The sequence below is a fragment of the Mastomys coucha genome, unplaced genomic scaffold, assembly GCF_008632895.1.
Source record: "Mastomys coucha isolate ucsf_1 unplaced genomic scaffold, UCSF_Mcou_1 pScaffold4, whole genome shotgun sequence".
Classification (NCBI taxonomy): domain Eukaryota; kingdom Metazoa; phylum Chordata; class Mammalia; order Rodentia; family Muridae; genus Mastomys; species Mastomys coucha.
The window spans coordinates 3,084,927-3,096,810 of NW_022196910.1; the positions used below are offsets into that span (position 1 = coordinate 3,084,927).

Consider the following 11,884-nt stretch of genomic DNA (forward strand, 5'->3'; position numbering starts at 1 on the left):
CACACACACACACACACACACACACACACACACACACAGAGACACACTCAAATGCCATGCATGCTTGGTACTTCCAGTGTCTCCTTGCAGGTTCAAAGTTCAGGACTCTCTTTGATTGTCTCTCCCTCTATTAGAAAAATGCCTGGAATTCTCATTTAAGTCTTGAATACTGGCACCAGATTTCCTCATTGCTACATCACTTGGCACCAAGCTCACGCTGAAGCTGACAAGATAGCCATTGCTGAAGGTAAGGATGACCATGAAAATGATGAACTATGACCCACATTTTAAGTCATAAGACATGTAGTTACGCTGTCCCATATCACAGAGCAACAACGGTCGAGCAAATAGGAGTGTGGCAGCTACCAGACATAGCAGCCCAATACTGTCCTTGCTAGGATACAGGTATCAAAGAGTGTCTCAACCCAGCTCTGCCCTCATATTCTACTCAGGGCTCCTGGGTTTTTAGATAAAACCTCTAGACCTGGTACCCTTAGGGTTGGTGATTGCTAGGGGCACAATGATGGTGCCTTTGAGATACTATCATTTTTTTTTTAGATGAATTCTCATCTCATAATGTCATAGTTAGCTTCAAGCCTACTATGCAACTGAGAATTATCTCTTTGTCTTCTTTTTCCTTTTCATCCTGAGAGGTTCCAAGAAATATGTTATTGGCTTAAAAATGGTGTCCAAGACTATGGGTCTAGAGAGATGGACTTGATAAACATAGTGCCAGTAGATGTCAGAATTGGCCTGGCCCTAAGATAACATAGAAATCACTTAAGCTGTTATAATGTACAAGTAACATCACTCATAAGGATGGGTTTTATGGCCTAGAAGCAATGCTCAGGTCTAGGAGGAAACAGTTGAGAAGAAGCAAAGCATAAATTCTTGAAGATATGGGTAGAACCTGGCTCATCAAACAGCAAAGGACTTGTAATATACATTTCCCAACAACATTCTGGGACAACATCTACATGCCTTCCTTTGGAGATATCAGCTGTGTGTTTAAGTTTTTCTGCCCTCTCTATGAAATGTAAGAGCTTATGTTTCTGGGTGCAGTGGTATGGTTTCTTTGTCTGCTCTTACATATGACTTTGAATGCTCTCCTCTCCTGTGGATAAGTCTTGGTATCGTTTGGGTGTTTGGGTCTTTTCCCGTGGTATGACCCTATCCATAATACAATTGTATTTTGCTTATGCTCTTTAAACCTTGATGTGAAATGTCAACAGGAGTTCCAGTCTTTGTTCCTGAGACCGAAATCCAGAGTAAAGTAGAGCAACAAGGAGAATGGCTGTGTCCACTAGAAATGAGCACCAGGTCAGTGACATGTCCGTATTTCGTTGAAACTTATTGTTAAATTGAAATCATGCAAGCCCTTAGTTCTCTCCCTCGGATAATATCACCTGAAATGTTTATTTACTTTTTTAAAAGATTTATGTATCTATTTATTATATGTATGTGAGTACACTGTCACTTTCTTCAGTCACACCAGAAGAGGGCATCCGATCCCATTACAGATGGTTGTGAGCCACCATTGCTGGGAATTGAACTCAAGAGCTCTATTCTCTTAACCTCTAAGCCATCTATCCAGCGGAAGTGTTTTATTTATTTATTTTTTTTATGAGTTCTTTCCATTTCTTTCTTGGTTATCAAGTTTGTCTTTAAACTGTGACTCCTACGTAGCACAGCTTTTTCCTATTTTATACTTTATCACTGTGAGGGCATATATTTTTCATGGACTTATGATGTGAAGTTTGAAAGAGATTCCACTGTGGATGATGTTCAGTGAAATATATTAATGCTCAGCTCCTGCACAGGGTGGACTTGTGTCGGTATGCATTAGTGACGGAAAGGGAGCTCATGGTCCACACAGATTACCTTTCAGGGGTGCTCAGGTTTCCAGAACCAGGTTTTTGACAGTAGATATGAAAATATGGGGACTTGTTTTTATCACTGAGCAATTTATTGAGAAGTTGACTTAGTAGAGATTCATTGCGAGTCCTAATAATAAATATACAAGAGCTGTATAGCCTGGACAAATGATAGAATGATATGTGGCCTGCTCCTGCCTGAAACTGATTTTCTGTGAGGAGTTTCAGATCTCAGTATACTGGTTTCACTCCTTTGCATTTGATTTCACAAACTGGTGATGTGCCTACAGGTTTATTTTCCAGTTTTTTAAGTTTTATTTTTATTCTTCTCTCAACCAATACATCCTAACCTCATTTTCCCCTCTGTGTACTTTTTCCAACTGCTTACCTTCTCCCCCCACCATTCCAATCCACTTGCTCTGTTTCCTCTCAGAAAAGTACAGACCTCCAAAGGATATCAAACAAACACAGCATAAATAGTTACACTAAGACAAGGTAGCCTGGCAGTGGTGGCACACGTACGCCTTTAATCCCAGCACTTGGGAGGCAGAGGCAGGCAGATTTCTGAGTTCGAGGCCAGCCCGTTCTACAGAGTGAGTTCCCTCAGATGGATTACAGTGATACATCAAAACCCTTTTACTCAGGATTGTTGTTTTTAGAGTCTGTACCGTAGGTTCTGTGTGCAGGCCCTTCTGGGTGTCACTGCCTCCATTGAGAAGTTGGGTGGGATTCTAACAGGTTGCCCTTGATATGTTATTATTTTGTACTAAAATATATTCTAGATCTTTGAGCTGTTGTTATACTTCTTCCATTCTAATTTTTAGATTTTGACTTTTCATAGTGTCACAGATTTCCTGGATGCTTTTTGTCAGGAATTTTATAGATTTAACATTTTCTTTGACCTATGTCATCTGTTTCTTGTATCATATCATCGACTCCTGAGAGTCACTCTTCTGTGTCTACTGTATTCTGTCAGTGATGCTTGCACCTGTAGTTCCCGTTAACTTTCCTAGATTTTCCATTTCCATTTTCATCTTTGAATAGTTTTATTCATTTCCTTCAAGTACCTTTTTTTTCTTGGCTTTTTAAAAGAGAGTTTTGTTTGTCTTTTCTTCAGTTTCTTTAAGTGATTTATTTATGCTTCATACAGTTGGTTTTAATGTCTTCGTGTGTGTGTGTGTGTGTGTGTGTGTGTGTGTGTGTGCTTCATTTGGTTTGGAATATTCAGGGCTTTTTGTGGTAGGGTAGTTGGACTATGGCAGTGACATAATATCTTGACTGCAGTTGATTTTGGTCTTATGTTGGTATCAAGTCACCTGGAATTGTGGAACTTAAATGTTTCAGTGCCAATTTTTGAATTTTGTCTTTGTTGGATGAGGTTTTGTGTTCCTTGGTTTCTTTTTCATCTCTGGTCTTAGTGATATGCCATGCCATTTGGAAGGAGTCTCCATCTGGGTTGGGAACCAGACTTCTTTTGGCCAGAGTGGCCTCTGCTCAATCAGGTTTATTTTTGCCTGAGTTGGGGTTTAGGACATGGCAATGAGGTATGGTGGGGGTGATTGCAAAGGTGCTTACTGAGAGGATGAGGGAGTCTGTTGGTGTGCAGCCTACCTGTTCTTCTAGTGTTTAGTGCTGTCTCTGGCTTAGCAGGTGTCTCTGCTTAAGTTAGGGGCTGGAACATATGTGGGGATAGGGGAGGCTGAGGGAGGTCTATGGGTATGAACCCTACCTAGAGTTCTGGTGCCCAAATTGTCTCCTCATTCAGGGGGCCTCTGTCCAATTCAGGGGCTGAGGTACATTGTTTTAATATCTGAAATATATTCATCTCAGGAAATTTCCTGCTCATATCACTCACTCTCTTGATGTCAATGTTCAGTGGTATGATCTCAATAGATCCAAAATTCCTCTTTCCCTTTCCTTTTAATTTTCCAACACAGTACTATACCATGTATAAACTAAGCAGACTCCATATTTATATTGTGTCACATGAAATCTATAATAAGAATTTTCTAGAAAGTATTATCCTAGAGCTATGCATAAACCATCAATTTTCTAGCATCAATAGATACCCCTCCTAATGTTTTTGCTCTCTTCCTTTGTGGAGAGGACAAAGGCTTTCAGACTCTATGGTGGCTTTCATTCTGTGAAGTTCCTGTGTTACGTATGTAGAGATTCTGAAGTGAGGTTGCCATAAACAGGTTTCCATTTCTTTCTTTTAAATAGAATATATTGAAATATATGAGTGGTTACTTACATGCTTTTATTTGTACTTCTTGTTAAGTTTGGAGCCATGAGGTCAGCACGAAACACTTGGTACTGGAGTTAGGCATTGCAGTGAGCAGAAATGTGTATAAATAACTAATCTTAGTTTCTCTGCAAGAAAAACAAATGTTTTTTGTTACTGAAATATCTCTGATGGGAATTTTTGAAGAAGTGAGTATATAACCCTTCTTTATCAAATATAAAAGATGAGTCATAAATGATACTTGTTCATGCAATGTCAGTTGTTTTTAAATGGTTGAGTTCAAATTTGAAGAAAAATTACATGATTCATAATTTCAATTGAGCCAATTTTATAAGCAATCATATGTTCAGTATTCATGAACATTTAGTACATTTATGGCCAGCTTTATACATATTTGCATTCAAATTCTAATTTGAATGTATTGTCACATATACCTTATTATTTCTAGGAAATTTTTCAAACTCTTCTGTAGTGAATCATATATGTAATTTCTCTAATTATTATTCATGTGAAATCTGTATTGGATTGTGAAATAACATTAACTTATGCTGATTTTTCTACTAATTTCATGTTAGTCAAAATATTTTCATACAACAAAATCACAGATGATTTGGTTTTATGTGTATTTCAGAATGTGTGATATATGTGTTCTTGTTATCCTCCTTATCATTAAAAAACAAAATTTGTTGACTTTTAATTCATCCCTCAATTCTGCCTCCCACATTCTACCTTTTGTTCTATAGAAGGTATATTTTCTAACCTGGAAGGTGATGCCAGGCATCCTGCAGGCACTGTTTGACAAAGTTCCAGTGCTTGGAAGACCTGGAATGACCTTGTTGGAAATTTACTAAACATCTTTTGTTTGTGTTTCTGACATGTTAGTATTTGAAATCCTTCCTGCTAAGGGCCCCTCACTGAAGGGTAGGGCTGGGATAATGTAACAATTATTATAGAAGATGGTGTTGGTAAGAATAAAGTTAGTGGTATTCCCTGGGAAAATCAGCTATACAAGAAAATGAGTCTTCCATAGAATCTATTATTTAAGTAGTATTAATAAGCATGAGACACAGGATTTGAGAAAAAACTTAGAGAAGACAAACTAAGGAAAGTTCCAGGAGCTGACAAACCGTACTGAATCATTTGGTTTTCATATCCCTCTTTTTATGTATGTCTCAGAAACATGGAAGAGTATAGATAGGAAAATATTTTTATTGTACAATTAATGACAACCCCTGAAGGCAAAGCCATCAAGTTTAGAAATCCTGAGGTTCTTCCAACTGTCACAGGATTGGCATGAAGTTAGGGATCATAATTAAAAATGATTTATGACAAAGACAGAGCAAAATATTTTGGCTCAGTGAACTGCCTGTCTTCCATACTAGGCTGGTCAGATCAGGACTTTTTCTGATATTATAGAAAAGTAATGAAGATTGCCCTTGTTTAAGCAAGCCTTTTATGCTGCAAAAAGAGCTACACAATACTTTCCAAGTCAAAGAAAAGGATGGTGGTCTTATACCAAATATAAAAGAAATTAATGGAGAAAGTGGAGAATTAAAGAAAGGACTAAGAGACTCAATTTCTCTAGGAAGATTAAATATTAAGATTAATAAAATAATACAGAATAAGCTTCAGATAGCAGGTAGTAGGAAATAACTACAAATTTATTAACTTAGCCAAATTTAAATAAAGGCATCTTGTTTAGCATTTCTATAACTGCAAGGCTTTATGACACTAATCTTAAGGGAAAAGAAATTGAGTTAAATAAAAACTGGTTTTATGGGGCTGGTGAGATGGCTCAGCGGGTAAGAGCACCGACTGCTCTTCCGAAGGTCCTGAGTTCGGATCCCAGCAACCACATGGTGGCTCACAACCACCCGTAATGAGATCTGACACCCTCTTCTGTTCAGATGCTACAATGAATTACGCTCGCAGTGTACTCATACACATAAAATAAATAAAAATAAATGTTTAAAAAAAACTGGTTTTATCATAATATTAGTTTTTAGCTTTCATAAAATTTACTGTTTGCTCCCTTTTTGTTTATTTGCTTATGTAACCAAGGAAAATTATATCCTCAGAAATGATGTAATCGATGATTAAAGGTTTTGTGGAAATGATTTTTTTGTGAAGGAATAAAGCATGTGAAAGACACAGGTTGTCAGAGTAGGTCCAGCCATTCTGAGATTTGCTTCCTGTCTGTATAGTCTCTCACAAAACAAAACTAAATAGTGTCCTATGTCTCATTCTACCTTGTTGCTATTGCGTCCACATGCTTCAGGCCCTGGCCCCCACCTGCCCTGGGACACCAACATCTAGTCTTCAGCATACCAGCTGAGCATTTCAGAATAGCCTCATGTGAAGTCCAGATTTACATGAGGCTGAGCCACTATCCATATTAGAGCAAGTCCAGGTGAAGCATTCAGACACAGTTTTTTTCATCATAACATTTCTATAGTAGACGAGACACTGATATTGTTTGATATCAACATATCATTCATAAAAGTACATCCCTGCATCTATACATCAAATGGTAATCTCATATTCCCTAAAAGTTTAAAGTTCGGAAGACTATTATGTCATCACGTTTTCTCAGAGATGGAAAAAAAAAAAAACCCACAGGAGTATGAGTATTGTAGGAAGTGCCTTTCTTTAAAATTGACTGTTATTTTTATTTTAAATGCTGTTTCTCCAGCCTGTAGAGTTCAGGAGAGAACATTGGTTCCCATGAAATGCGTTAGAATCAGTTGTGTAGTGAGAACTGAAGATAAGTCCTCTGGAAGAGTAAGCTAAGACCTTGAAACTGCTGACCTATCTCTAAAGAGCATCTAGAAAATGTTTGTCTTTGAATAATTGCCATGCCTTATCTGTATCATAAAACATATATAATATGTTACTTTCTCTTACTTAGGAATGCATTTGTCCAAAATCACATGGTAAATGAGTATTTTATGATTACAGGGTCTGTGGACATTCAGGGATCTGGATGTAGACTTTTCCCAGGAGGAGTGGGACTGTCTGGATTCTACATGGAGATCTTTGTACATTGATGTGATGTTTGAGAATTACACAAATCTAGTCTTTGTAGGTAAGAATGCTCTTCTTGTAGAATTCCTGACTCATTTTTTATATTTACCTACCATTTACGTATTCTTTTTAATGAAACTCCCTGAAGAGTCTAATAGCTATCAGAACTTAGGGAAATTCTAGTAATAAACATAATTTTTCCTAACATTTTTTCTGTGTTCTCTGCAAGAGCAACAAAATGCTATATACTGTGTGATCTCTCCAGTGTTCTTAGCCAGTTTTAAATGAAAACCTTAGAGTTCAAAGAATATTGGATATTCATAGCAGAGAAAGACATTAATTAGTTTTTGTTATTGAAATATTTTAATTTTAGAATTGAATTAAACTATTCACCTGTCCTGATTTTTAAAAATTGAAAAGGGTGACAGGCATGGGGAGGGGGGAGACAACAGGGGTTTGTTCTTGTTTTTGTTTGTTTGTTTGTTTGTTTTTTGGAGGGGAAACTGGGAAAGGAGAAATTTACATGTAAATAAAGAAAATATCTAAAAAGAAAAGAAAAGGTTGTAAAATAAAAAACAAACTTTTTTATTTTATGAAAAAAATGTTCATCTTTATGGCGAGCCTGTTGCCTATGTTTATTTTGTTGACTAATTTTTGAAATTCAGTCTACATATTATTTAGTCCTGCTGAACATAATTTTAATCCTTGCACTTAGATAAGCTGAAGCAAGAGTATTTGGTGAGTTGTAGTCCAGCCTGCATTATACAGTGAGTTACTAATTGGTCAAGGCTACATAGTGTGATTCTTTGGAGAAATAATCCAGAAATGAACCATCAAGCAGCTCCTTTCTTAATCTTCACTTTTTTTCTACTTCCTAAAAGTATGTGTTTAAGTAAGAATGAAGGCTGTTTTTTTTTTTTTGTTTTGTTTTTTGTTTTTTGCAATCCCTGTGTTTTAATGGCGACTAGGATTGTTCTTACTGCCATTCATTGAATGATAGTGAAATATGCGAAGACTCTGCTGTGGGCTCTATTCCTAAGAAACGCTAGTTAACTTGTCGGGACAGTTTAAGGAAACATCAGATGTGGATTCTCCGACTCATTCAACAGATCCTATTATCCTTATTTGTGCTCATTTTTCAGAGAAATACCTCATACGTGGTAAATATGAGAACACTGTGAATCAAGGCTCAAAATATATTGTCTATCAGCATATGACCAGGCGAGAGACATCTGATACTTATGCTGTGCTTGGCAAAATGCTTTATGAATCTTCCCAACCTACACATATCAAAAATGACAGAACAGAAAACAGCATCAAGTATGGACTTGGAAATTCTAAGGATTCCTCCTCTATTCAATTGACAACTCTATACAGTCATAAAGATGGGAATGCTGAAGAACTTTGCAAATATAAAGACTGTCAGAAATGTTTAAATTTGTATCCTGTTATTAGTCAAAATGAAAGAATACACACTAGAAGGAAAGAACATAAAAATACAGCACATGAAAAAGTATCTTATATTAAAAATAAATTCATGCTGAAAGAAATCCATAGTGGAAAAAAACCATACCAATGCAGAAAATGTGGGAAATGCTTCCAGACCTACTTGAACTTCAGGACACATCAGGTAATTCATTATGGAGAGAAACCATACAAATGTACAGCAACCAGCAAGTGTTTTAATCACTTGGATAATGTTAAAGACCATAACATAACCCTCACTGGAAAAAGACTTTACAAATGTAATGATTGTGAGAAATCCTTTACCAGAGGCTCATGTCTTAGAAGTCATCAGATAATTCATATTGGAAAGAAACCTTACATATGCAGAAAATTTGGTCAATGCTTTAGCCAGCGCGCAAACCTAAAAAGCAATCAGAGAATGCATATAGGAGCGAACTCTTACAAATACAGAGAATGTGAGAAATCCTTTACATGCAGATCAAGTCTCAAAAGAAATCAAATATTTCAGACAGGAGAGAAACCTTTTAAATGTAATGAATGTGCAAAATCTTTTACATCTGTCTCACGTCTTCGAAGACATCAGAGAAGCCATACAGGAGAGAAACCTTACAAATGTGATAAATGTGAGAAAAAGTTTAAATATAGCTCAACTCTTAGAAATCATCAGAGAGTTCATACAGGAGAGATGCCTTACAAATGTGATAAATGTAATAAAAATTTTAAGTATAGCTCAAATCTTAGAACTCATCAGAGAGTTCATACAGGAGAGAAACCTTACAAATGTAGGGACTGTGAGAAATCCTTTGCATGTGCCTCAACTTTACAGAAACATCAGAGAATTCATACAGGAGAAAAACCATACAACTGTACCGAATGTGAGAAATCCTTTAGATATTGTTCACATCTTAAAAGACATAAGAAGATTCACACAGGAGAGAAACCTTACAAATGTGGTGAATGTGGAAAGTCCTTTATATGTAGCACGAGTCTGGGAAACCATCAGAAAACTCATACAGGAGAGAAAACTTACAAGTGCCGTGAATGTGAGAAATCATTTAAGTATAGCTCAAACCTTAGAAATCATCAGAAAATTCATACAGGAAAAAAACCTCATACATGTATGGAATGTGCGAAGTCTTTTACACGTATTTCAGATCTTAGAATACATCAGCGAATTCACACAGGAGAGAAACCTTACAAATGCAGTGAATGTGAGAGATCCTTTAGGAATACCTCAAATTTTAGGAAACATCAGCGAATTCATACAGAAGAAAAATCTTCTTAGAAATGGAGACTCTGTTACATGTAGCTCTTATTTTAAAAATCATCAGAGAATCATTGCAGTAAGAAACTTTAGCAAATGTCACTAATACTATACCCAGATAACAAACCTAAGAATCCCATCAGAATTCAAAGTGGGAAGAAAACATTCCACTGTAAATGATGTTGAATGTTTTATCCAAGCCATGATCTTACTACCTCTGAACAACAAAATCATGAACATGAGAAACCTGAAAAAGCCTTTATATAATTTTCAAATCTTAGAAATACCAATAGTTTCCACTGAGGAAAAAGTATGAACATGGACAATGTAGGAAAATTTCATTGAAACATTTTACTTTTTAGACCAAAAATACTGAACAATAAATTCAAAATGGGTAAAACTGTAGAATAGCAGTTGCTTAGTTTGCTTTTGGAAATTGCAATATTTCATCCCAAAAGAAGATGATTATACAGGAAGCGAACAACTTCATGTATCTTCAGGAAGTCCCCGAAAGGAGAATTTCTGATTCTTAACTGCCTTGAAAAAATATAAACCATTTACAATGCTTAGAAGGGATTCAGATGAATTGAACATCAAAGACACAATGCCCTCCTAACTTTATGTGTGCAGTTTGCTTAACTAAACTTGTTCATAATCATCCAGTGTTCATAATCTGTATTGCACGGTGGGTGGGAAGTTAATGGTAGCAACTGTCTTGAGTCCCTTTTACTACTGTTATCAATTCCTTCCCAGTATTCCTATCAGTAATTGGAATAAAAGGCATCCATTCAAAAAGATGGACTTCAGTGACTTACATACTTTATTCTTCTGTCAGTTCCTTTGTTGTTGTTGTTGTTGTTGTTAGTACATGCATATGTGTGTCACATCTCTCCTGGAACATTATAAAATGCAATGTCCACTAAGTCTACTAATTGTTTCTTAAAATTTTTGCCCACCAGGAAATTTATATTAGAAAGAGTACTTTGTTGACAATTATATTAGATCAGTACCTCCTTATGAGGCATTAATTAATTAATTAATTTTTTCCAGTTCTGTTTTTTTTTTTAATATTTATTTCTTATTATAAATGAGTACACAGGAGAGGGTGTCAGATTTCATTACAGATGGTTGTGAGCCACCATGTGGTTGCTGGGATTTGAACTCACTACCTTCAGAAGAGCACTCGGTGCTCTTTTTTTTTTTTTTAACATTTAAAAACATATTTTAATTAAATAGAATTGAATCACATTCTTGTTTCCCTTTTGTACCACTGCTCCTCCCAGAGACCCCCCATTCAATACCTTTTTTGTCATATTCCTTAAAATTTATAAAATATTATAACAATAAAAATAAGTATTATAAAAGTTGTTTGATATAAAACAACAATCAATTTAACAGTCTTATGTAGATGCTCGTCTACAGCAATAGTGAAAATACATTTTTCTCAATATAAATTTTAAATAGCTCCAAACATATTAGCTTAAAAATAATACATCACTACTAGTATTTTCTTAAATGAACATGAATATATAAAGTCTTACTGTGGTACAAGCCCAAAATAAGAAGAATTTTTAGACATTGGGTTTCATTGTAATAAGGCTGTATTTCAATGACCCTCACATCACCAAAGGATTTTACCTCCATTGTAGCTAAGCTGAGAGTTGATAGTTCTGCTGTACCAAGAAATGAAGGTAGGCATGATTTTTGGATACAGACTTCCTGCTATGGTCAAAGCTAATTGACTTGAGTGAGTGACTTCATTCTTAGTCCACAGAGAACAGGTTACATTCATTTAAGAAATGATGTAGGTATTAAGATGGTCTATCCATGAAGTCATTCACCAACTGTTTCAATGAACAATGGTTCTGCTTGGAGGGTGGCACAGACATGAGATGAGGGTAAGAATTTGGTTCATTAGCTGTGATAATTTGGAAAAGCAATCATCTCAGAGAAAGAGTAACTTATAAAGTCCTCTTCTTCAAACTTGATACAAGAGTTACAAATGTCAAG

At 35.9% G+C, this 11,884-nt stretch overlaps 1 protein-coding gene across 2 annotated transcripts in view; it reads left to right on the top strand.

Moving 5' to 3' along the window:
- LOC116076278 (zinc finger protein 431-like) overlaps positions 1 to 10,671 on the top strand; it is a 14,117-nt gene extending 3,446 nt beyond the window's left edge. For both annotated transcript variants that reach the window (XM_031349975.1, XM_031349976.1), the window contains 4 exons: positions 135 to 247; positions 1,233 to 1,320; positions 7,078 to 7,204; positions 8,286 to 10,671. In XM_031349975.1, coding sequence (XP_031205835.1) covers positions 1,291 to 1,320; positions 7,078 to 7,204; positions 8,286 to 9,895 — 1,767 coding nt within the window. In that variant the 5' untranslated portion in view covers positions 135 to 247; positions 1,233 to 1,290 and the 3' untranslated portion in view covers positions 9,896 to 10,671. The remainder of the gene's footprint in view (positions 1 to 134; positions 248 to 1,232; positions 1,321 to 7,077; positions 7,205 to 8,285) is intronic.
- Positions 10,672 to 11,884: the final 1,213 nt, after the last annotated feature.